Raw genomic sequence first — 26963 nt, forward strand, 5'->3', positions numbered from 1 at the left:
ACAAACAAGACAACAGAAGAGTCTGCCCATAAAGTCAACAAACAACCCAGCTATTTACAGTCCGGATAAAGTTGGTGCTTCCCCCCCAGAAGGAACTAACATCTCATATCCCCATATTTCAGGAAGCAGTAGCTTCTTAGGTCACCCCAAGCACCACAATCAGTTTTACAAGTTCGCAACGAGGAAAATTGAAAATGCTAAAAACAACACACTGAAAATACAAGTTGCAGCACACGTTTAAATACTTGCATAAAAGAAACGTATTGACAGACACAGAAACATGCTACGTGTTGTGCACAGCTTCCACTTACAATAATTAGGACGATTTAAGAAACAGCCTGTGTCAAAGAAGAAAAAGCAACTGCTAGCAAAAGCTTCCTGCTATCTCCTACTCCCATACATCAGGATTCCTTCTGCATCAGTCACCTGTTTCTCCCACAAACAGCCTTTCTTAAGGTTTAAGTATGTGTCAGGGTGAAAAGGATTCCCCAGCATGACGTGGGAGATTACACTCATGTACTCCAAACAATTCATATAACACCTCCCCTGCCCTGCAAAAGCAGGCAAGCAAGCCCCTGAGGAGGGAACACAATAGCACAGATTAGTCTTCCTAGTCAGCTCTAATTAGTATCTGAAAACTACTTACATGGAAGGCAAACTGCCCTGAAAAGTCGTACATGCCACAGGAATGCATTAAACTCAAGGTATTCCGGACTGCTTCAGGACTCAGGACTCTTTCACCAGTGATTGGGCAAAAGCCACCATTAGCCAGAGTTGCTGCCATCACACTTGCTGATTCACAGGTTACTTCTATTGAGCAAAGCTTATGAAAAAGAAATTAATGTTATAAGAACCGGTAACTCTGGCACAATAAGGTCCACTATAGCAGGATCAACTATGTCTCTACAGAAATAACATTTCATTAAATAACTTGCAGCATAATATTTGTTACAGATTATGCCAGTAGCATCAATCAGTATGGTCTGAATCTTCCTACTATAAAGATATAAAGATCCCAGTGACAGTGTTTGTAAGCCTTTTTAGTAGTTTGAGACAGCATTTTTCATGGGTTAGTGTCTCAGCTTGATTCCTCCCCCCACCCCCCTTATGTTGTTTTGAAAGGAAAAGGTCTGGGAAACGATCTCAGTATTCTGCATCTGCTTAAATGGCAAAGCCATAAATTAACTTTTTTTCAATTTGAGTTGTTTTTTTTTATTATTATTATTATTATTATTATTAAAGTCTTAGAAGACCACACTATCTATTAAAAGTACATTTCAAAGCTGCAAAGTCTAGCACATACAAGTCTTAATGCCAGCACTTCCTGCTGATGCAGCCTCATTTTTACCTTTGTCTCATATATGCTTTAGGATGTATTAGTGATATGACCACATGTTTGTCTCTCCCAGGATCCCTGCTTCAGTACAGACTATACATACTTTGGTGACACATCAGGAAATGTGTTATGATGCCATCACCTGATGCTGCCTCATTTCTGCAGAAACCAAAAGATAAGCTGGTTTCAACCTGAAGCTGAAATGCTACTCTGAAAAGTAAACAAACTAGTGCTTGTACTTTTGATTTGCCAAACAGTCATTACATGATACTTCATGAAGTTACCTAAGCCAAGTTTTCATGGGTAGTTACTACCTGGAATTCTTATTTTCCGGCTGCCAAACTCAATACATCCTAGTCCAATCAACTGGAGTTGCAAATCAAGAGAACGTCTGAGACGCATCTAAAATAGCAACTGTGTTTTAAACATATGAAGCATTACAGAATATCACCTACTTTGAAGAAAGCGTTTCTAGGTTCTCATTTTCAGCACCTACATTTTGTACCTTAGTTTTGCAAAGTAACAGTAATTCCTCCTCACTTTACAGAGGTCATACGAAACCAAGTTTATTACTGCTTAGAAAGTTCCCGGTCACACTAGTGAGGAAGCAGCATTACAGAAGAAAAAGTAGCCTTTAAAGTATAATCTGAGTGCAGAAAAATAAGCTCTGTGCAACGAGAAGAAAACATCAAATTGACACTCAATATACATGCCCCCTGTTATCTGAGCGTGGGGTGAAAAGGGGAGTTTGTAAGGGAAAAGTAAGTGACAGAGCCATGAAATTAGGGCTCAAAACGCACAATAAAGCCAAATTAAAACTGTATTAGAAAACTTAGTGTTGGCCTTTCTTAACTTACGAATAGCTTTGCACTCAGAAGCATATTAGGACTTGTTATGGGACAGAAAGCATTTTAAAATGGATGTTTAAACAGTAGTTTTTGAAAAAATCAGTTTGTCCTGCGGTAACAGTTCAAAGTAGACTATTAGTTTGTATCTAGTTTCCAACCTCGTAAGTGCTCAACAGTCTAATTTACATACACAATTTATAAACAGTCATTCACTTTAAAGGCTGGAACAGATATATCCCAATACAAAGCTCAGATAAAAATCCGCATTTAAAAACAGTTCCTAACTTGCATAGTTAAGAACAAGTATCACGAATCAAAACCAGACTCCTTTTGAGAACCGATCTTTTTTTTACACTCCCTCCCACAGACTGGATCAGTAACACAACTTGAACTGGCTCGAGAACTACATGCAACAGTGAATTGTCATTTTTTTTTCTTTTTAAGGAAAGCCTTACTGAGGAAATACCTCACACTTGCCAAGTTCTGGTTTTGTGACGGTTGCAAATAATTAGCTAAAGTGAGGAAAATCACGTGGGGGAAGGAAGAACGCATTTGACTAGATTCTTTGTTTTACTCAAAAAGTTCAGAAAGGAGGAGATATTCATGTTATTTCATTTGTAACACTACACTTAAACTTACAACAGGACATGCAAATACTGTTCTAGTTACGTCAGAGTTCAACGGCCTCCACAGTACAATAAAGAGCAGCAACTCCAAGCACCAGAAGTATTTTAAACTCATTGAAATAACACAGGACAAGCTTCTGAACTACTTGTGCTTTAAAGACATTTGCTAGTTTGCATTAACAATAAAGACACTTAAGTACATCACCTAAACAAAAGCAAATCTGGGTACATTAAGTGTACATCATTCATTTCCAAACAGTTTAACTGATGCTGACACATTTAATTATAAGCCATTAAAACCTTTTTATGAATAAATCAGCTTCTATTTTTTATAACAGTAATCCCAAACCCATTCTAAGTCTCAATTTTAGAGTTAATTACCTGAAAATAGAAGTCTAGGATAGCAACCATATCTGTGCCTTCCGGAAAGCACTGAATGAGGGTAAAAAAAAAAATAATCTTTAGGTAAAGTTGCACACTGAGACAAAATTAAACCATATTCTTATCAGCATATGAAACAATAGGCAGATCTTAAACACTTATTTTAATGTAACAAGTAGAGAAAAATCACTTATTGAAAAATAACAATACAATGAAGGCAAAGCTAGGTGTTAAAGTATCCAATTAAAATGACACGTATTCACACCCTAAATCAGACAGTATTTTGAATACCACACACATAGAATATTACAAAATTTTGTGTCATTCTGAACATCAAGTGAAAGAAATTAAGAACATTGATAGACTATGGAAAGCACACAACCTTCAAAATACGATAAACAAAAGAGATCAACCTTTTTTTCTTTCAAGTAGTAGCCAATTGCAAAGTTTCTATCTCCACTCTCTCTCTCGGACTGGAACCTTGAAATAAATAAAAAAGAAGAGAGAGATGAAGCTTTCAGAAGTGCTGAAGTTCAGAGAAGCACGACGTAACTCAGTAAAACTGCACATGAAGGACACGTTACTTCTTAACACAAGCATTCTATTAACAGAACAAATTGCCATAAAAGCTCACCCCAGTACACCCTGTTGGAGTCAAGCTTCAACAGCTGAATATATATAGTACTGCTTTACCTATACATACACAAGGTGACTTGCAGGTCAGAGAGAAGAGCAAGATCCTACTCTCAGAAGCACTCCTGAACAGGCAGTGGCACAACGAAACATCTGACAATAAGCTGTAGTGAAAGGGTCATTCACTGACAACACGGACCAAACTAGAGAGGAACTCGAGGATCACATTAAAGTAATCACCAGACTGACGTCTGCACTGTTCATCATGATGATTAGGTTAAGGATGAAACCTAAAGAAGGAATCTGTACGGATACAAAGACAAGTAATTCTCTCCTACCTGGTTATACTATTACATTTATATAGAAAGACACGAGTCGCAGTGAGAGCTAGAACCTTCCATGGTAAGCACTTTGACGCAAACAACACACAGGAAAAACACGTGCTGCTGCTGCTTCTCTCCATGTGCATGCCAACTAGCACCCTGGATGCCACTCTGTGCAATCTTTACAATTTTTCACAATGCTGCCTCAAAAACTCTCAAGATTTCTGAAATGCTACATATTGAGTTAACCGGGCAAAGGGGGGAAATATTTTAGAAAAGAATTGAAATACAGCAAGTAAAAAGCATGAAGAGGTCTAACTGTATCAAGTTTGCTTCCTCAACATTTGATACACAACTATTAGCATGCACACTTTAATTTTTAATACGGATGCCCGGAAGGTAAGAGCGGCACGCACTGACAGCTCTCAGAGCCATAGCATCATAGCAGTATGGCAGAATAATGACATTTCAAAGAGAAAATGTACACTTCAGCGTCAGATACAGCCACAGTGATGATATCCAGAGACACACACAACTTTATGTCTTGATAATTTTAAGCCAAAGATAGACCCTATGACATCAGGGATGAAATTATGGTTTCCGTTTTAAGTAACCAAACTTTGCTCTAAACTCACAGTGCCAACTGTCACTTGAGGGATTTTTCACCTAGCTTTATGAAGTATAGAGAACTACTCACGTAGCATTACTGAATCCGACATATTCATTGCCAGCCATTTTATTCATGAATTGCATCACCTGTTGAAGACAGAAGGGAGGAAGAAAAAAAGCATGCCAACATTTTCCAACATAAACGAAGTTGTAACTGACCAACTTTCAACCCAACCTTAAGACCTATCTTGTAAGAAAATTTTGCAAAGGCAGTCCAAATCACTAGATGTTTAAACAACCAAACACAGATTTAAAAAGGACTAAAATTTCACGTGCAGTTCGTTTGCCATAGATGCTACAATCACTCATTTTAGTTAGAAGAAAGGAATATCATAGTTCACTTACGTAGTCAAATTTTTCTGCGTTATTTGCTCCTTGCTGCAAGAAAAGAAAAAATAATTTACAAAAATGTTAACGTAAGAAACAAATTAGTTCACTTAACATCTTTAGGATTTTTACTGCACATAACTAAGGCATGAAGCTAATTAAGAATAAGGTACTAAAATCATTTAATATATTAATGAAAAGTTAAAGTGTTAAGTAAATCTTTAACTATCATTTAAGTAAAAAAATCTTACAAGAGTTATCAAACACCTGCATGTTGAAAATGAATTTAAACTGAAAAAGTTATGCTTTATTTTAAGCACTCTCTACTCAACTTTACGTGTTTAACACAAGTAAAAGTAGTAGTTAAAGAAAAAAATATATAAAAATAACTACAGGCATCATAACTATAATGAGAACACTAACTTTTTATAGATTAGTAACCATAGGTAGTCTTACGTTACCAATAGAGCTGAGCATAGCAAAATTCAGGCTACTGAGGCTAAAATACTTTCCATGGCTAGTGCCCATACTAAGAATTTGGATTGAAGACTTAAAATAAAAGTGTTACCCCTTACTATGAAAATAATCGCATTTAATCAAAAGTATCTGATTTAACAGCTGATTAATGTCCTACCTATTAAAAAGTAAACAAAAAATATAATTTCACATCATACAGGACAGTACATCACTCTGCTAACAACATAAAGTAAAATAGAAAACCAAATAATAAGGATGCTAGGACACTTGATTCTTAGGATCAAGGGGTTGTTTGCTTTGTTCTTGTTTTTTTCCTCTGGGAGAGGATGGGGATGTAGGTGTGAGGGGTGGTGTTTGGGGTTTTTCTTTTTTTTCCTTTTAAGAACAGTCTCAAATTTAGTAGCTGCCAGTTAAGGATGTATTAATTCCTTATTGTTATCTGACAGGCAACCTTTCACGAATTCCTATAGCAAGGCATTGAAATAAGGGTGGGAGATTTAAGAAAAAGTGCATGGTTGACTGGGGGGGGGAAGGGCGATTGAGCTCATTTTTTGAAGTAGCCAAGTAGCATCATCTCAGGAAGGTTAAAAAACTATGGCATTACATACACAAGTGGAAACAATACATCTGCAGAAGATGTTTTTATAAGTAATTTTAACATTAACGATACTTTATTTAGCTATAACATTCTGTTTAGCAAGCTATTCAAGACACTACTTGCACAATGTTTAGTATGGGAACGGGGAAAAAGTGGACAAAACTGAAGCTTTCTATCAACCAGTATTTTACTTAATAAAATGCGTAAAGCCAGTCTCATTTCCCACTCTACGTGGATTAGGGTGTTGCAGATAATCTCTGAAGCCCATGCATCAGCTCATCTACCAGAAGATGTGCAGTCATACAGGTACGATCACTAGCTGAAAGGAACACCAGACTGTTTTGACAGAACTACACAGCCGTGGTTACCTTACAATTAAAAGCTAATAACCTTAAAATCAATAATCTCTAGCTAATTCGTAATAAGATAAAAAATTATGCTACATTTCATCAAAATGTTCCTGTATAATACCAGAACACAAGCCTTAAAAATTTAACTCCAAATCTGTTCAATGAAAAATAATTAAAAGAAGAAATTACCAACTTCATTGAACTGTTGCAGTTGTCAAAATATTCCATAGATCCTAATGCTGTAAAATATGTAACAACATTTAAACCACAAAAACCTTTTCAAACCTTTCAAATGCACAATGAACATCTTTTCTGGGAAAGTGGGTCAGCATTAGTTATGGGATGCTGCATTGATAATTGTATGGTTAGACATAATAAATTGAAACAAGTTCTTTTGTTAAAAAAAAAAGAAAGAGGGAGAAAGGGATCATGCTTTCTGCAAAAATATAAATACATAATACTTCACTTTTTTTGCCCAGTTGAAAAAAAATCCTTGCCCGTCAACGAAAAAAATGGTTTTTCTAGCAGTATATAAAATCGTCGGGCAAAAGACCCAATGCAAACTTGTTCCATATCAACTTATTATTAAAAAAAAGGTTTCTTTTTAACAGTTGCATCTACTCTCATATTTGGGGAAGAAAGTCTTCTGTATACTAACTCAGACGATACCCTTTTAGTCACTGGTGCTCCACACATCAAATACTTTACATCAAAGAAGAGCATAGTTACAGAAAGTACGCTGCTCATAATACCTAAAACATTTGCCTAAGTCATCGTATGACCAAGACTTCAGTAGGGATTTAACATAAGGCATAACTAAAACAGTAAACATTGCTTCCATTCACAGGACTCAAAAAGCAAGGCATTAGTTCCCGTTTCAGTCCCTTACAGATGTGTGCCTCCCTCCTTCTAAAAATCTAGAGACAAAGATAACGCATGTTCTACAAGTAACGGCTAAGTGTAGATATAAAATCTTAACAGAATACTGAGCAGTGTTTCCATAATAATTTAAACAAATATAAAGACAAGAAAACTTCTGTTCCTGCAAGTGCTTCTTACTTTTAGCCTGATTGTATAAGCTTATGAGACTGGGAGCACCTGGACAATACTTTTTTTCTTTTTCGTACAAGTTCAGATGCAGTTCACCTGTCTAGGACATTGAACATTCCATGCACTAGCTCCACAAACACTTATTGCATTTACTGGAACATATGTTCATATACACACTTACTGTATGCATGCTTGTGTGTATATACATATGGAAAAACACTTCTAAATGAATACAAAATGGAACTGAAAATGTTAAGATTGAAGCAGTTTGATAGACAGAAGATTCAAACTTGGAAAAGACACTTTGGTAAACCCTCAAAACCACAGTGGAAGCTACGGCTGTCTATCTGATTTTTTTTATTATTGTTTTTTGACTGTGACAGGTCCTTAGCGATCTTCCTCTTAAAGAAGGCATTTCTATTATGTGTATTTCTACTGGAAAAATAGAAAGCAATTGGATCAGTTGCATGCCTACATGTACAGAGAGACACATGGATACTTACCAGAGCTTGCAACAACAAAATTAGGCAATGATTATTAGAAAAGTGCTTGCTATTAGCCACTTTTCACTGATCAACATTTAATATTTATAAAATTAGACCACAGAAGCTCTCACCAAGTGTCTCTTGTTAAAATATTTTTTTCAATTTTGAATCCAAGCCAAACTAATAAGAATATCTGGATCATGAGACTTTAAAAATAGAAGATGATTATTAAAAAATAAATGTCTGGAACTTTTAATGTTATACATATAACTTAACACTACACTGTGAGGAAAGCACCAAGGAAAGCAGTCCTAACTATGTTACAGTGCAAGAAAATCATTTTTACATTTGAGCATTTTACATTAATTGTTCATGTCTTTATTCTAGCTTTCTGTACTTACAGGCTGTTTTATTTTATTTGTTAATCTGGGCATGCTCTGTGAGAACTGATGTCTTGACTGCTTAGCGTACCGCTTTCAGCTCTGAAATACTTGAGAGCACACTGTCACAGACAGTATTTGAGCCATGAAGAACAATACTATTCCTAGTTCAAACAGACGAGAAATATTCTTGTATCCTTCAGGTATTGAATACAACATGTAATTTCATATACCACTCCAAAACGGGAAGCCACATACTGCTCTGCTACATGTTCTAGGCCAAGTAACATGTCATACATCTGAGTTGCAATAAAAAGCAGAGAATGACGTGCATGTATGTTCTGCTCAAAGTCAGTTACCACAAGAAAATGAGAAATCCAGGAAGAGAGGAAACTTCTCCGAAATAAATACAAGTATCTCACGATGAAGATCACCATGCCAACACACCTTTTTAAGTGGTATGCACGTACACATACACAGCAGGCTATCAGGGAGGATAACTGGAGCAAGAAGCAGACAGCAGTTAAGCTAAACCTGTACTATTTATTTTAACTATATTATTAAATAAACCCATTGAGAAATATGTATTGTGATTTTTTCAATCAGGATTGTGTAAGCTTCCTAATAACTGCACCCTGACAGCAAACAGACCCTCGGAACAGCTGGGCAGGTTTGTACATCGCTCAGGCTTCCTGGTATGTTGAGAATGCTCTGAAGTATGAATCCTAGAATCATACTCTGCTTTTTATGCTTAAGCTTTACCAGTTAGATTTTTTTCAGGGTCAACAAAAGCAGCATTTTCATCTTCACCTCCACCAAACGTCCTTGCAAAGACTGTGAATATTGCTGTGCCCCCGAAGACATCTAAGTGCCCCTCACATTAGTTCATTAGCACAGAGAGCTCCACTGAGCCTTCGCGTCTGCCTTCACTGGCTACATAAACAGATCCTGCACATGCTTGTCAGCACTCAAGGGATTTATATACACTGTCATCACCCAAACCTTTGCTGCTACCCTAAGAAAGCTTTCATCTACGGACAGAATCTTGGCACGTAACAATAAAAAGTTACTTAAGATGCCTTGTAATTCCTTGCACAGCCATGCGCCAACTTCTACGCGTCTCACCCTGAACCCCTCCTCTCCATCTCGGCAGCACCGCTAACGCGCTGCCCCACTGCCACACGCCGACTGCTGACACAACCACTCGTCTTTCTGGACTTGATGTGCTTTGAGGATTGAGTTGCAAATTTCAGAAAAAAAAAAAGAGACCAAAGCATTAAAACCCCACCTACACTAAAGGTAACAAAGACTTCCCAGTCACTGTGGTTTACAGAAAGCTAGGTGGTCACAGAGCACCGATCTGTGCTGCATCTGTCCAGCAGCTGCATCCTCTTGTTTCAGGCACCTGTATTTCCTTGGAGACCTGGAAGATTTTATCATTTTATTCTAATATAATTTTTTCACATAAACTCGTGTAATTGCCACTGCTGTTCTCCTTTGGTAAGTTACATCGTTCCAACAACAATTTTGAAATAATCGTTAACTGGTAATAAAGGCAAATGGCTGTACAATAACAAAAAAGCAAGAAGGGTTCTCAGGGCTTTTTACAATTTTAATTATAAATCAGCCCACAGTATTTCCTTTTGCCAAAGGATTTTTATGCTAAACATGTGCTTTAAACAGGCTGTGGAGCGCAATGCAAGTACGGGTAGAACAGATCCATCGGTTAAGGCACCAAAACCTCAATGCAATGCAGGTCCAAGCACAGCAGGAGAATCACATAAGCAGGTAAAAGTATATCATGATTCATGCCTAAGCCAAACAAATGTAAAACTTGGTATGCACTTTTTTTTTTTTTACTACTGTGAACAGCAAGTACTAAACTTTACAGTTTAGGTCTGTGCTCTATTTGGGACCCTAAACACTGTTTTTCCCCCCTAACGCACTGAAATATTAGATATTCTGGCAAACAAAAAAAAAAGGATTACTCCAAGCTTCCTCTCTTATCCACAAATAATCATCATTGATGTCAGATTTTAAGGGCGGTTACGTACAAAATCGTGCATGCTGAGTCCTGCACAATGTAATGGGTGTAGGTTTTGCAAGATTTCTTTTATCAATTTCTCAGAAAGAGATAAAATAGCAAACATCTCAAAGGAGGTAACGGCATTCTTAACACTGAAATACAGCAACAGTCTCTCCATAGCTATCAACACGTTATCATTAGATAAACCTGGCATACAGGATAAATTCAACCATGTTTAACGATCCTTTAATTTTCTCAGGCTCCACGAGCCAAACAGAGTCAATATGTGTAAGTAACATCTTAAATGAAATAGAAGGAATTGAGAGGAACTGAGGGCAGAACAAAAGGTTAATGAAGCCACTTTTTCCAGGAAAAAAGGTAAGTCAGATTAGATCCAATACAAACTTGAATTTCTTAAATCACTATATAGTTAGGAGGAATGTTGCTAAACTGCAGATTGTAAGGAAGTTATTTCACAAACTGTGAGACAGCTGTAAACAAATAGCTGTATTTTCCCACACAAAGATACAGCTATTAATTTCCATAGCCCTCTGTGTAGTTTTCCTCAGAATGGTATGTTTAGTTTGGTTAGTTATTCAAATGATAAATGGTATCTTAGTGAAAGCAGTACATGGATATCTACATCGTAATCATAGTGAAAACAAATAATGAAGTGATAAGTGTGATATGTGTCCATTAGACGTGCAGTTACCACATGCAAAGACATCGGTGCAGTGCAATACCCTTCATAAGAACATTACAGGAAAAAAAAAAAAACACAAAGCCCACCCTGCAAAAAACAACCCCCCAACAAATATCACAATTACATGCAGTAAACAAAACCATTTTATCTATTTACAAGGAAACCATTTATCAAGAACTAATGTGCCTTCCGCAAGAGGCACATGCTTGTGTTTTGCCTTATGACCAGTAGGACATGTTCTAGTACGTCTAACATTTGACAAGTGTGTTAAGTCAGATTTTAAAATTCACTATTATCCAAGTGAATTTCAAAGCTCAGTCAACCTTTAAAAAATATTAAACACGAATAAATTTACCTGTCATACTTAAGGCCATTTTCTTTCACCTACAGCTATTAAAGATAAATGTCTTTAAGCAGGAGTTCTTACACCTTCTTTAAATATAAAATAACAGAAAAATCATGATCTAAGTAATTTTAAAATCAACAATTTGGAAAGAGGAGGTAGGAAACACACTGTAGCTAACAAACTGTGAAACATAACCAAGACAAAGGCTGTAAACAAGATTTTCACATCTCTCCAGTAACAGTATTAAGTTTCCTACTTCAGAACTCGGGGGGACTGACACGTTCCCCAGAACTCTAAGCAGGTCTCCTGAATTCTAAAAATATTTTTCATCAGTGGCTATAAAAACAAAAGGCAGAAAGAAACAAGTAAAGTATCTGGTAAACATTAGCATTACATGAAATTTCCACCATTTACTACTTCAAGAGATACACAGTTATTCTAATGAAAAAAGAAAATACTGCTTTCCAGAAGTCGCAACATCATGGGCTAAAGATGTTAAGTCTTTATTCAGCCTCCAGTTTACTCAGAAAAATAGAGGTAACTGTTTCTAAACACATTTGAGAAAGCACATTTAACATCCTGAACGAAACTACATACCAAAAGTTCAATGCAATTCAGTCGTACAGTATGTTAATAGTAGACAAATTTAGAATTAAGACTGACGTGGGAATAAAACTGCATTGCTCATACAAATTACAGGATCTTCTATTTCTTCTGCACAGCAAGAAATATTCTTGTAAGTTTATGCTATGTAAGCATTAGACATTCAGAAACATATTTGAGTGCTATAAAGTATATTTGTGAGGACATACTCTTAACATTTAATACCAGGCAATTATCTTGAGAAAATATAAATTGTAATGCAGTTAAAGAAGGAAACAAAATAAAACTAAAAACACTTTTAACTAAGTTTTTCAGCTGCACTGTTACTTCTTTTAAGAGCTGTTAGTTTAATACTGCCTTTGTTTGGAAGCGTTACTACTTAGAAAACATTACAGCTTGTCTACCTGTTAACAATGCTATCCGATATTGCAACACATGCAACGAAAACATGACACTTTTCTGCATTCTATTAAAATATTCTTAGAGAAACTGAAAGTTAATTTTTTACCTTGATTAAAGATGTGATCACAATTGCTCCAGCATTCACCATAGGGTTATGAGGCCTGTCTGTGAAATAAAGTTTTCAATTACAAATATAGCCCAGGACAAGTTTATCAATCAAAAACAGGTGTTTAAGTGAAAAATGATAAATATGAAATATATGACTTGAAACTATGATGATAGAATGTAATCCTAAACTATATAATCCTAAATTGTAACACTAAAAATATTGGAAGTTTTTTGTTATTCTGAGCAAAGCACTTTAAGGCTTAGAACCCACTCAGCCTAACGCTCCTTAACAACCCAGTAAAAGAATCAGACTGGCAGTGTCTTTCCTTGAAAATTTTGAATCCTCTGCATTGATCCAAGATGTGATTAATGCAGCATTTGCAAGTAGAACAACCCCCAAGGGACTTTCCAATTTTTCTCCAACTTACCAGGTCTCAGTAATATAAAATGTTCAACAGTTACTTAAAAAAAAATCCCAGTTTTTGAATTTCCTTATTGCTGTACTTAAACACAAAAGCTTGGGTCTTTTCAAAAAACAGAGGTTTCTATTGGCTTCTTCTGAAATACAAACACCATTTTACTCATCCTCACCAAGATGTAACATTTTACAGTTAGCTCACACCTGCTATGCTTACATCTTTTTATCACTAATCTCCGTATCAACAGTATTGCTGCATTCCCACTGGGAGAATCACCATTTAAAAAAAAATCCTTATCAGTTGTCTACTTTTCTTAACTAGTAGTTTTCATTCATCAACATCTACCTCCTACAGATTTCTTTCCTTTTTTAAAGCTAACATTTTTGCTGTACCACTTAACTAGGACGTTGCTCTTTAAGGGTTCTAGTGCCTGAAAGAGTCAATTAGTTTTCACTACTTGGATACTGCGACAGGTTTAAATTCCTCCTTTTATTTGCTTTATCTCCAAATTTGGAAACAAAAACGATTAGAAAAACAAAGCATTCACTTCTGTTAATACACACTAAAGGAGTTTGGTAATTGCTTCTTAGAGATCAGTCCTATACACCGTATGCACACACACATACTCTTTTCCCATGAAATTTATCCTGGGTCAGGGTCAATGGCACTTCGCCATCCCTGGCTATCAGAATAATCTCCAAAAAAAATAATCAAGGTCCTTTTAGTATTTTTCTGAAAGTCAGTATTAAAAAGATTTTTTCCCCCAAAAAAATAAGTTATTCTATTTAGTGAAAGGTCAAGACCAATACCTTATGTCCCCAAACCTTGAAGCTCCCCTAAGATATAAACTTAGCCTATATACAGTTTCTGAAGTTGTTTGGGCCAGTCTCTGTCTGCAATCAACCCGTGAATTGTCCTCATTTTCATTCATCTGATTGCACTTGAGATCTGCGCACACCATGCATCCTGTTCTACTCCTATCAGTAATACCAGTGACCTGGGTCAAAAATATTTGACTTTTGATTAAAACCCCATCTGAGCAGGAAAAACGTGTCATTTCAATAGCTTCTGAGCTCCATCTCATTAAGGGCCAAAAAACTCCGTGCCATTCAGTAACACGCTGCAAAACAAGTGAGGATTGAAGAGCATCGCAGCCTGCTAGTCAGTAGGCGCCTGCGGAGCTCATCCCAGCCAGCCTCCCCCTCAAAGCAAGGCTACTGCCAGGGTTGGATTAGGTCAGTCCTGGCTTTGGCTGAGCCTTGAAATCCTCCCAACACTGCAAATCCAGTACCTCCCTGAGCATCCTGTTCCTCCTGGGGTACAAGTTTACCCTAACATCCAACCTGCACTCCTCAAGCCACGACACAGGGCCACTGGCCCTCATTATATAATCTGTCCTGAGCAGGAAGAGGCACAAGCCTTCATCTTCACAGCTGCTTTTCAAGAACCTTCTGATGAAATGAAACATGCTTTCCTGAACAAGCTTCTGCAATGAAGTTGTTTGGCTCCCCCTCTGACAAGTCAACAGGGCACCATCGCTGCTGGTGCCTCACCAACCAAGGCGAGGCACAGCAGGGCTCCTGCTCACACAAGCTCCCTCCTGCTGCTGCCTACCACCAACACATCGAGCGCACACCTCAGCAGGATACCTTCCATCACTCTACCACTGCCTCCTCTAAGCAGAGTCAGCCCCGTCACGATAGCCAGCTCCCAGAAAGAAGCTCTCAGTATTTTCCCAAACACTATCCAACCACTTCCAACACACGAGCATCTACAACTGATGGATGACAGAACAATTTAAAAAAATCACTTACATGGTGTTTAAATAAAAAATTATATTCTGAAAGATTCCTGCTAGTTTCAAAGACGAGATGTCGTCCGTTCTTGTCAATACTACTTCCATTCCAGGTCATTTTTCCACCTCTCAGGGTTCAGACACTGTGTTAGCTTTTACAAAAGCCACGCACAGGTCTCTTTGGAAAGAAGCAGCAACTACTATCTCCCTCACGGTGGATGCCACCAGCAAAGGGACTGTGCATTGTACAATGACAAGGAACGAAGGTGTGTTGGGTCTGTCTGGGATGGAGTCACCTTTCCCTGCAGCAGCCCACACAGTGCTGTGCTCTGCACTCATAGCTGGAACAGCACTGGTATCACTCCAGTGTTGTGTCTATTGCTGCGTAGTGCTGGCACAACATCAGGACTCCCTCCAAGCCCCCTAGAGCCAGCAGGCTGGGGGTGGGCAATTGATGGGGAGGGGACATCACCAGGGCAGCTGACCTAAACCAACCAAAGGGATATTCCATAACACCTGATGTCACACTCAGCAATAAAAGGGGGGCTCTCATGGGGGAGGGGCTCTCCTGAACAACCGGTACGCGTTTTGAGGCCCTGCTTCCCGGGACGTGGCCGAACATCGCTCGTTGATGGGAAGTAGAGAATAACTTTTTTTTCTTTCTCTCTGTGCTTCCGCGCGGCCTTGTTGTTTCTTTTGTTTCTCTTTCTCCCCATTCCCCTTTCCTTAATTAAATCATTCTCATCTCAAACCTTGAGCTCTTTGTGTTGTCTTTTCTCCCCCTTCCTCTTTGAGGAGGGGAGGAGTGAGAGAGCGGTTGTGGTGGAGCTCGGCTGCCCACTCGAGTAAAACCATCACAGAAGGCTGATAGCATAATTGCAACAGCACGCCAAAGAGGTGAGCAGACTCATCTGCTTATCTTCAGAAAGAGATAGCAAACTCTGGAAAGCTACCTGGCATACACCACTGAACACACACACTAATCAAATAAAGGCATTGATTTGCTTAGACTGAAAGAACATCTGTTACGCTGCTTCCCTGCAAGTCTCTTGCCTTGTATCATCTCATTATACTTCGCAGTAAATTCATCTTCCTCCCCTTAATGAAAAGGGTAAGACATAATAAGCATTCAATTTAAACTGGGATGCCCTAAGCCTAGCACTGAGTCATTTGCCTCTTGCATAAACAACCCACCTTGCGGCCTCCGAATAGGACACAGGCTGTTCTCTGAGACACAGCTCTGCTCTTACTGCAGGCAGGAGGTACTTGTCTACAAGACCCTTTAGCACAGGGAACGACAACCTATTTAACAGGTGTATCTCAACTCAGAAGAAGATATGATTTAGTCACCTGAATCTCTCCACTGGACACTGCTCTTAGAGAAAAAGGGATGTGTTTTTTACACCTCCCGACTGCCTGACGCCTGCCACACAGTCATGCCACGTGTGACCCAGGCCTTTCACTTGGCAGCTCAGGTTACTCTGCTTCCCCACTGCCGCTTCTCCTGACCTTTCTGGCCCACCGCTGGCCTTACTTGCACGGCTCTGGCTGGCAGTCGTTGAGCACAGAAAGCAGAAGTTGCCACACATGCACCAAACGGACATTTTAATGCACACAACAGTTCATCATGACAACTTCCTTCTGAAAGAGACATCAGCATGTGCTTGTCTAATACAAAAGCAAGGAATCCCAGCTTTGGCTATCAAAAATCTTTCAGCAGCACCAGCAATTTCCTGCCGGTTCCTCGTTCATGTAAGAAATGTTTATTACCAGACTAAATGCCACAAAAATTAAGGCACCGGACCAACTCTACCATCCTCAAAAGGCCACATATGGGTAAAAGATTAACTGTGCAATCCCACCATATCAGAGTAATTAGAAAGCAAATGGATTAAATGAATACCTTCTGTATTTTCAAATCCAGCCCACGTTACGTTAAACCTTCAGACAACGCTTAATATTTACTTGTATTATAAATTGTAATCCTTTCTTCCCTCTGCCTCTTTCACTTCCAGAAGCACAACTTCCCTTCCTCTCCCTGTTAACTGACTTCTGCTTTCTGTTTAAGGCCTGTAGAGAACCGGCTGGAACAGGCTTGCATCCAGCACATCTTCTCATGTCAGTTGTCCCAGCCACACAGCCACCTACTTTAATAAAGATTGCATCATGTGCATGAGTCCTCTCTATTCACTTCATGCACACAGGTCAAGCTTGTACTAAAGCCAGTTCTCTTGTTACACGACAGTCCGGTGCTGTTGAAGTCTAACAGTAATACAAGAAGTCTAGCAATTCACCTCCTCTCATAATTTTATTTAAAAAGTGTAATAAAAAGCAAATTAAAGCTACTAGATTTTGTCATTCTATTAGACGAAAACCAGAAGAATTTAATCCAATTAAGTCTTTGTTTTTTTAAATATTAAAGCTTTCTTAGGACATGAAAGGCAGTCTTCTTCATACCGTATGACACTGTATTTGAGAAGTATTAGAAAAGCCAGAACAAGGCCAACAAGCCTGAATTCCCTCTAGGAAATGATAATGAAATACCAACGTGAGTATCATTAGCACGCTAAAAAGAAGAAATGAACTGTCAAAATTTATCTGATGCACAAGGTTGGGAAAAGGGATTTCCAGGTATGTCTAAATATAATTATGCATTATAATTTGTGAATATCTGTATTAATATTTGCAATGAAAGTCAGAATTCAATACAGTCCTTGACAAAAATATCTAGGTCTTATGCTATTAATCAAATATTAATTGGAGTACCATGGCAACAGAAACATTGTCTGTTCTTTTACTGAGGAAGATCTGCTAGAAGCAGCATTTGTGTTTCAGAGATAACATCCAGCACTTCCTCTAAGGCTACATGAGTCATCTTTCTCAGATTTTCACCATAATGTCTTTCAAAACTGCATTTTCATGCCTGATTACTAATATAAAAAAGAAATCATCTACTTAAGCACTATACAAGAAATCCTTACTAAACCATCCCTGTCACAAAATAAATAAATAAATAAATTATTTTGAATCACTAGCCAAATTCCACTTCGAATACTCCATGGGAAGGTGTGCTCACTTTCACTTCTGGAAACTAGCCAGCACTGGCATTTGGCATCAGCACCCACTTCTCACAGCACTGCGAAGGCGAGTGGTATACGTGTATCTTTTACATTTATTTAGATCTTTGATTTTTTCCACCACCATTTTACAGAAGGCATAAAGGCGCGTTTGAAGAACACTTGCTATCAACTAAATGAAAGCACGATTGTAAGCATACATTTCAAGTACCTTCATTATCAAAAGCCTTTTTTTTTCCCCACAGCTAGATACTAGCCAACTGGCCAAATTCAGCATATTTTACTGGCATTTTGTATTAGGCTAAATTGAATGAGATATTTGGAGACGTTATCTGTTAGTAAGAACTAAGAGGATAGAGTAAAATGAGAAGACTGAAAAAAATGGGTAGCTTGTTTTGTAATTTTCTGAAATTGAGTATTTGCATTATTAAATGTCATGTAACTCTTACCATCTTCATTCAGGAACAATTTGTTGAATCTTAATCCACTAGGCTCTTTACCGACATATCTGTGCACATACTCTGTGCCAAGATCGTTAACAGCAATAGCATATTTCAAAGGCTTTACACAGGACTGAAGACAAAAAGGAACTTTGGTATCTCCAACAGAATGCCTGAGAAAAACACAGATGAAGACGCTTAAAATCTCCTGTTTGTTATCTGTGGCAAGTGCAATATTAAATGCTTCATTTATTCTTCAACATAACAGGGCCAACAACAGGAACAGCCACCAAGAAACAGATTATTATGTAACTACATCCTAAAAAGCAGAACAAAAAAGGTTTGGGTTTTAACAACTGCCTCCATAAACTGAACAAGGCAAAGTCACTTGTTGGCCATTATTACAGATATAGCAAAGTAAAAGCAGATGAAGAAATGGGTTTGTACCAGAGCAAAAGTCACCTCAGAACTCTGGTACCACGTTTATTCAATAGAGTACAGTCGATGTGAATATAGTCCCTGTAACATATTGATGGATATCGAAACAAAGATGAGAGCCAGATCAGTTTTGGAATTCAAGGGCAGAGGTTGAATGGCTGGACATATATTCCCTTTGATACTGGCACAGGTATCTTACTGCGATCATGAAATACCATCTTTCGGAAAGTTTACTTTCAGCACCTAATTCAGACTGCTCAAAAGAATGACCGAAAGAAGCAGCATAAGCCCCATTTAGAACAAAAGGTTCCAAGGCACCGCTTGTCTGATGGCAAAATCAGAAGTGCATTTGCTTTTTTTCTTTGCAGAAAATCTGAGAAGTGTTCAAAGAAATTCACAGAAACATTTTGGCATTACAAAAGCTAACATTAGACAACATTAGACATTATAAAAGCTAATTTTATAAAAGCTTCCATTAGTATATGTTGTAATATCCAAAACAAAAATGCTAGTTCAAGAGATCAAAAAGCAGAACTTTTTTCCCCCCTTTTAAAGGGATTTTACTATCAATACGTTGTAATTCAGCCACTTAAGTAGGAAGCTGAAACATTAATCTAACACTTCACTCAGAAAATTAATGCATTTAGGAAGCACATCAAAACACTTGTACAGAGCTTCCCTTAGAGAATACTTCCTTTTTACAGAATACGCGTCTGAAATTTTTCAGTAATGTATAGCGATCGTAACTCCTTTTCTGCATTTTAATGTTCTTACCACACCATTATTACTTACTTTTAAGAACATCATGGGCCTACAAAAAACGATACATAGTTCAACACATGGATGCTATTAGATAAAGATCATCAGTTTGCAAAGTTTACATAAGCTTTGTCTCTTATTTTGCCCTTTGGTAATCACTGAGATTACCCTCAGCTTTATCAATTTGTTGTCAGCTCAAAAGACCAATATAATCCTACTCTAAATAGTGGTTACAAATACTATTTAAATGGTATTTTTTAAAAACTGAAAAATAATTCAGCTTCACAGAAGTTGGGAAAAAAAAGATCAAGAATGATGACCATGTAGTTTTTACTTAACTCCAGCAAAGCTTTTTGTTCAGTAAGAGATACAATACCATGAAGCACTGTATGTATCAGAGTTTAAATCACTGAAATGGTAAAATCTGCAAGTTAAAAATATACCTCTGTCCATCCACTGTGCAAAGTGACACGCCCCACAAATCAGGGCTGAACTTGGCCAGTTGTGGAATATAGTCAGCAACCTATCACAAAGAAAATTAAAAATGTACGTTATACCATCCAAAATATTTAGCTGTGTGTTAGCATACGTTAATTTTAATAAATGCCTGTGGAAAGGGTAAGAGACACAACTGAATTAGCCCACAAAACAAATCTAAAACCTCTTCATAAATTATCATATTGATATTAACATTATCAAATAAAATATTTTTTCCAATGAAAGAACAAACTCAGCATGTTTTAGGAGCAATGTGTCCTATTTTATGTCCGATTTAGGATTTCCAAACAGTAACATTTTAACTTGTAACAAAGTTTGGGGTTTTTAATTAATTGCTCACTGAAAATAAGCACTAGAATAAACTTTAATTACTAACTTCAGTGCAGTATTGACAATTATTTCTGTCATACAACTTACCAGCTATGTAAAGTAGTATAACTTTTATAGACTAAAGTTAGTCTCACAAATTATACAGCGGTTTTATGACTTAGGTAAAATTAAGAATGAACAACACTATTTTCTATCTTTAACCTCAAAACTTCAAAAGAGTGTTAAAGGTATGGAGCTAAAATTCTTAGTTTAAAAATTGCAAATACAATTGAACTTCCATAACTATTTTAATCATTTATCAGTTTTACATTTTGCTAAAAACGTGAAGAAAAATCTCTCTACTCGAAAAAGAACAAATGAACTTGGTTAGTATCATCATATCTAGAGAAGTTTCATATTGGATTAATAAGCATGGTTACCTTTCCTCCAGACTGCTTTTTAGCACTTTCATATAGCTCATCAATATGTGAAGTAAACGACATGAAATCTGGAATGACAAACTTCCTCCTGAAAGCTTGAGTAAGTAATACAATATTACTTTGTACACACCTGCAAGAAGATAAAAAATGATTAGTTTGACAAAGCTGACAAAAAGCCTACTTAAGAAGCACTTACATGTTATTTAAATAAGGACCGCTGGTCCTTTTATGTCATGCGCCTAAAAGAATAGGCCTAAAAGAATTTTCTATTCCGTATTTTTAAATATAAGCTACAACTGTTCCGTTCCATTCACATACAGGCTGTTAGAATAGAAAAAAAAAACAAGGAAGTCCTTGCTAACATCCAAACTAAATAGCTAACAGCAAACAGCACTCAAAGGCCTTCGCTTCAGGCCATCAGTTTCTGCCGTCCTTTAACCCACAACAGTCACATCACTGCCCACGCCCTCCAAACACCAGCCCATCTGCTGCCTATAAAAAAATGATGAGGTGAAAAGAAAAGGACTTATCTAGGCAGAAAAGAGGGAGAGAAGGATGGGAGCACAAGTTGAGACAAGCTGTTCGAAGTGGTGTGTCCATGGGAGGGGGAACGCGAGCGGAACTGGGAACGTTATCACAGCGTTAAAGCACTGCCTGATAAAGGGGATTAACAGCCCTATCCCAGGGCAAGAAAGTGAAAGGGAGGCTCAACTCCAAATTAACAGTGTTGTTAACATTCATCCTGTGCTTTCTGGCAGTGTTAACAAAAACAGGAACACTTCATCCAGACAGATGAGAAGTGGAGAACGCGGAGGCCCTTACTAGGAAGGAGAACTTGTTCTTCCCGTGAGGAGTTGCTCAGCACAGTTCACCACCACTCTTTAGGGAAATACTTTCACTTCAAGCATTACTTCCCGTAATCCTGCTATTCGAAGTCATCACCCGATTAGAATCGGGTTGCATGCAGACCACCAAGCAGACACAGCTTGAACTCTGCTGTTCTTTGAAGACCTTAACTGCACCTGACAAGCACTCCCAATGCTGGTAGGCCCTACTCTTCCAAGAGTAGAAGAGAAACAGCGGAGAAGTTTATTCTGCACACAATGATATCTTCAGAATTGCTCTGTCTGTAATAAACTTGTTAGCCTACATTAAATCAGCAGTTTCAGCTGGTTTTGTTGTTATTTGCTATGCTTACCCACCCTCTTTTCACACAGCTTGCAGAAACCCTGTTCACTTTTGTTCCCAGCAGCCTCCAATTATAGATACCTTCAGCAGGTGGAGCAACCCCTTTTCAGAAGTAATTAAGAGGAGTTATGACAGCCATGTGTGCAGAAGGAAAAATAGCACACACATGCATTAAGTTTAACCTTTGGATTTGCTTTGACATCACGTGTATCAGCTGGACAGCAATAAGTACTCTTGTAAAGGAAATCTGAAGCTCACCTACAGCTATTAAAACAGTTCAAGAACACAAAGCATGAAAAACACGGCAATAAGAAGGCAGCGTGCGGTGCAATACAGCCCTCGTTACTCTCCTGAAGCAACAGGAAGGGCATTTTTACATGCACCAATTTACACCCAGCCTAGTGGCTCACTTCATTAGTTCAATCACCTTAAGCTGGAGACGGACCCTCACTGTAGAAACAGCTGTGCTACTTAAGGACTTGACCACAAGTTAGTGTTCCTAGACTTCTGCCAAGGTTAGTGTCTCCTTACTCCAGGCAAACAGTATGAACTCAGGCACTAATTGCAGCGGTTCAGTTAATCTAGCTGGGAATTCAGAACAATTACTGCGTAGACAAAACAACAGGGGTGTTAACGAGCTCTGGCTAATGGGGCAGTGATACTTCCAATCAGCAGAGGACACCAGTCTTGACAGCCTCTAATAAATACTCTGCAACTGACATCTCCCCCCCAGTGGGGTTTCTAAAGTTCCAGGTAACCTGCTGGGGAAGAATGGTCTGAGGCTCAGGAGAAATGGAGCAGTATGAGAAGATCACAGAGAGAAATTTAAACGAATATGGCAATAAATAGCAATCCTTCTACAGCCAGTCTTTAACAACAAGCCCTTATTATGCCCTGCACGTATTAATAGAGTTCAAGATAGGAACACTACCTCCTCATCTCAAATTTTCTTTTCTCCTAACTTCCCACCGCTGTAACAAGTTGTCCTCTGCCAGTGCGCTTGGGTTGCAATAGTACCGCACTGCTACTCACGTGAACACGAGGACAAAATAAAACAAGGTGAAATAGACAGCGGAATGGTTGTCAAGGGCTCTGAATCCCCCTGAAATTCTGTCCATTACAGGCATGTGCTGCATTCGCACGTACTCTGTCAGGGATGTGCAGTTCAGAGGAACGCATTAGTACCACATTTCAACAAGCTATTTTCTCCAAAGGGTAAACCAGGGATTAAGTTCAATGAGCTCCCATCAGAAAGATGGATGAGCAAAGAGAATAGATGTTCACAGCTGACTCTCTTGTGAATATTTTAGTGACAAGTAAGAAATCATTACATCCGCTCCCTACAGCAGATTTGTAACTGATTTGCTTACTTCATTCCTGAGAAGGACAAAACCGCCAAATTCACAGTATGTCACTCAAACAGCCAAACACCCTTCAACAACGCTCTAATTGGAGACTAGGATTCACATCTTTAATGTGTAGTAACTATCAATGACTTGTAAAATCTGCAAGTAAAGGTTGGATCATTTTGCTTCTTTCATCGTACAGCTTGTTCCATGTACCCCTTGGCTTTTTCCAAGTTCTGGCTCAGATTGCCAATTATTACTTTCCTAAAGCAAGCAGATACCAGCTAAAAACACAGACTGAACTCTCACAGACTTGGAAGAATTGCTAGGCTAGCTATACAACAGAATGGGAAACTAGCAAATCTTTCTGCTTAAAAACCCACAGAACAAGCACTATGCGAAGCTCCATTTGCAGCTAGAAAGACTAGGTTTGTGTAAGCACTCAAAATATTTAGACGTTTTAGAAAAATAAATTCAACATTAACAGCTTTTGACAGAGGAGGTATTTATAGTAGTATAGCAAGTCCTCTACATCTTCTGTCAAAAGCTTTTTAACTCCTCAAACAAATAGGATGAAAACATTTATTAATACCTGGGTTAAGTACATCCAAAATTAAAGTTTTCCTCAGGATTTGCTGCCTAGATTTAGAGAGCAGCACAGCCGTTCCACGGGAAATAGATGAGCCTGTTTGAGATCTAGTAACAGATGCTTAGAACAGACCCAGATTGCTGCTTCCTACCAGCAGATCAGAGGAGATTTGGCTAGCAGGACCACAATTCTAGGTCAATAAAGCAGGACAGACAGTACCTTGTGACAAAGGCTAAGCCTAAAAAGCCAAGTTACCCAGAAAACTAATCAAGTTTAAACTCATAGTTACTAGTGTTGCTCAGCTACCATCTCACTCAAGTTTACGCCCTTGTCAAACTAAATAAGATCCAAACACCTTATGCTTTTCCTTTTTGCCACACACGTTGACCAAAACGTTGTCAGTTAAGAAACAGTGCTTTTTGCAAGTCCTCTTTTTCTGCCAGCAACAATTTGTAAGCTAAAGAAAAAGCAAAGGGGGGGATTTTTTTTTAGAAATATTGTAAGAAATTTTTATACAAGTTAGCTAAAATGTCATAAAATAGATCTGACTAGTAGGATGTGTCATAACATGCACACTTCATGAGGAAAACTGGGGCGGATAATCTTCCAGATTTGTATAGCTGCTTAAGTTTCATCTAAATACTTTATTAAGTCATACCATAGCTAGGGTATCAAAAGATGAAGAGCAAAAAGCACACCATAAGCTAACTGGCATGGTGCAACCCCTCTAGAAAGCTTCCCTCTCTAACACATCATGCTACCAAGGCTGTGTGGTGTGTTACATTGATGCAGCACCACCAGCTGACTCCAGAAATGCAGCAGGCAGTGTGGTTGCAACATGTGCATCCGTGGAGAGTTCAATTCTGAGAACCCCAGGGATGAAAGATGGAAAACCAAAACTGTTCCGTCTGTAACATGGAGATTTCATCCAAGTTTTTATTTAATGCTGGGACACCAAAAAAGCGCAAAATCTTCTAAATAAGGCCATTTAGGTCAAATTGCTATCCACAGTTACAGCCAGTAAAAAGGTGTTAAAACTTTTGTGAAATGATAGACTGCAAAGATGCATGACCTAGAATATTTTAGATATTTTGGACTGTGTATATGGCCTGGTTTTAGTTAGGATAGAGTTAATTTTCCTCCTAGTAGCTGGGTGCTATGTTTTCAATTAGGATGAGAAGAGTGCTGATAACATGCTGATGTTTTAGTTGTTGCAGAGCAGTGCTTACACCAAGCCAAGGACTTTTCAGCTCCTCGCTCTGTCCTGCCAGCGGGCAGGCTGGGGGTGAAGCAGGAGCTGGGAGGGGACAGACCCAGGACAGCTGACCCGAAGTGGCCCAAGGGGTATTCCATACCACGTGGGGTCATGCTGAACAATATATAGGGGTGGCTGGCCGGGGTGGGGGGCCAGTTGCTGGGGTATAGGCTGAGCATCAGTCAGCAGGTGGTGAGCAACTGCATTGCGTGCGCATCACTTGTTTGTACATATTATTATCTGTCCCAATAAACTGTCTGTATCTCAACCCACAGGCTCCAGTTTTTCCCATTTCTCTCCCCCATCCCAGAGAGGGAGGGGGGAGGGCTGTGTGGTGTTTAGCTGCCGGCTGGGTTAAACCACAGCAGTTTAATTGATTTAGCTGAGTTTCTGTTATCACTGCTCCACGTTATTTATCCTTGCCACTTTAATTGATCTAACGGCTTTGGACTCCAATCTGACAGAAGAATTACAGCACTGACTTTCACGTTTAGGAAACTGAAGCTTCAGAGTCCTGAGGTAAGTAAAACTGAGTGGGTACGTGATTGTATTTCACACCTCAAGCACTTGGAGAAGAACAAAAAATCCAGGAAACTTGCATGAGTCTCAAAATAGCTCTAATTAAAAAAAATACTTGTTGACTTTTTTTTATTGTCTGTTTTGTTTAGTTTTAATATAGAGCCCTCACCTAGAACATGATTGCTAGTTCACCAATACAAACAAGCCTTCTAGCATAAATGCTATATATAAAAGCAAATATTTCCTTACTAATTGAACCATACACCCCAGAAAGGTTTCTCACCATACAAATAGGGCTTTTATGGTGCTGACAAACAACCAAAGACATGGTCTTGAGCTTAAATGCAAGGAAGAAGTTAGTCCACGTACCCTTCAGAAGTAACCCACATCAACAGACTGAAGAGTTAACTGGTCTGTTATTTTGCCACACACAGAAATGCGTGAAAATTAGATTTGTATATGTTTATATTACATATATAAATATGTAATGCATATTTCATGAACATTCCATACATGTACTTTGTGTACCTAATACATATTTGAAACAAGAAATAGCTCTATATGTTTATATGTACATATGCATACTTACAGGCAGGTACGTATACATGTATATATACACACACTTTAAACAGAAGTAGCAATATACATCATTAATTTACAAATTCAAAGTGGTTGTGCAACAGAACAGAAATGTATCATTTAAGCTCTTCACTGAAGAAGCAACTTTTACATATTACATCATCTACTCTGTAAATGGAACAAAAATAGACTCAAAAATAGGCTACAAACTTCATTTCAAGATTTAAGAGCACCTAAGCTTACAATCTTTTGGCACACAAGAACTGTAGATACTGGAGCAAAGGAGCGTGCTGGGAATGAACTGAAGACCAGCTGAACAGTGCTCAAATTGTTCAGCTAACTATACTCACCACAGACTTTTCTCCAAAAAAAAGGTATCACTAAAATATGGCACATAAGTCTTTTCCAGAACAGTGTACAAAGCAACTTCTACAGTCCTAACTGTTCTCATCTCCCTTACCTTGAAGTAAGGCTTTGTTCTGTTTTTCATATATGCGCTTAGAATTATCTACGTACACGCCCCTAACTCAATGCCAGAAATGCTCTGGACATCTCACGCTACACAGAAGCAGTTCCCTGAACTTTGGGTTACAAACCAGTGATGCTGAGTTCTCCATGCCCATACAAAATACTCCCTGCTG

At 38.3% G+C, this 26963-nt stretch overlaps 1 protein-coding gene across 2 annotated transcripts in view; it reads right to left on the reverse strand.

Annotated features, from left to right (window-relative positions):
• Positions 1-26963, reverse strand: part of GLS (glutaminase) — a 55761-nt gene that overhangs the window by 21574 nt on the left and 7224 nt on the right. For both annotated transcript variants that reach the window (XM_035330870.1, XM_035330869.1), the window contains 9 exons: positions 20847-20976; positions 20043-20122; positions 18412-18575; positions 12670-12728; positions 5162-5194; positions 4845-4903; positions 3605-3671; positions 3192-3242; positions 647-823 (listed from right to left, as the gene is read on the reverse strand). In XM_035330870.1, the coding sequence (XP_035186761.1) occupies positions 647-823; positions 3192-3242; positions 3605-3671; positions 4845-4903; positions 5162-5194; positions 12670-12728; positions 18412-18575; positions 20043-20122; positions 20847-20976 (820 nt within the window). The remainder of the gene's footprint in view (positions 1-646; positions 824-3191; positions 3243-3604; positions 3672-4844; positions 4904-5161; positions 5195-12669; positions 12729-18411; positions 18576-20042; positions 20123-20846; positions 20977-26963) is intronic.

Source organism: Oxyura jamaicensis, chromosome 7 (genome assembly GCF_011077185.1).
Source record: "Oxyura jamaicensis isolate SHBP4307 breed ruddy duck chromosome 7, BPBGC_Ojam_1.0, whole genome shotgun sequence".
NCBI classification, from domain to species: Eukaryota; Metazoa; Chordata; class Aves; order Anseriformes; family Anatidae; genus Oxyura; species Oxyura jamaicensis.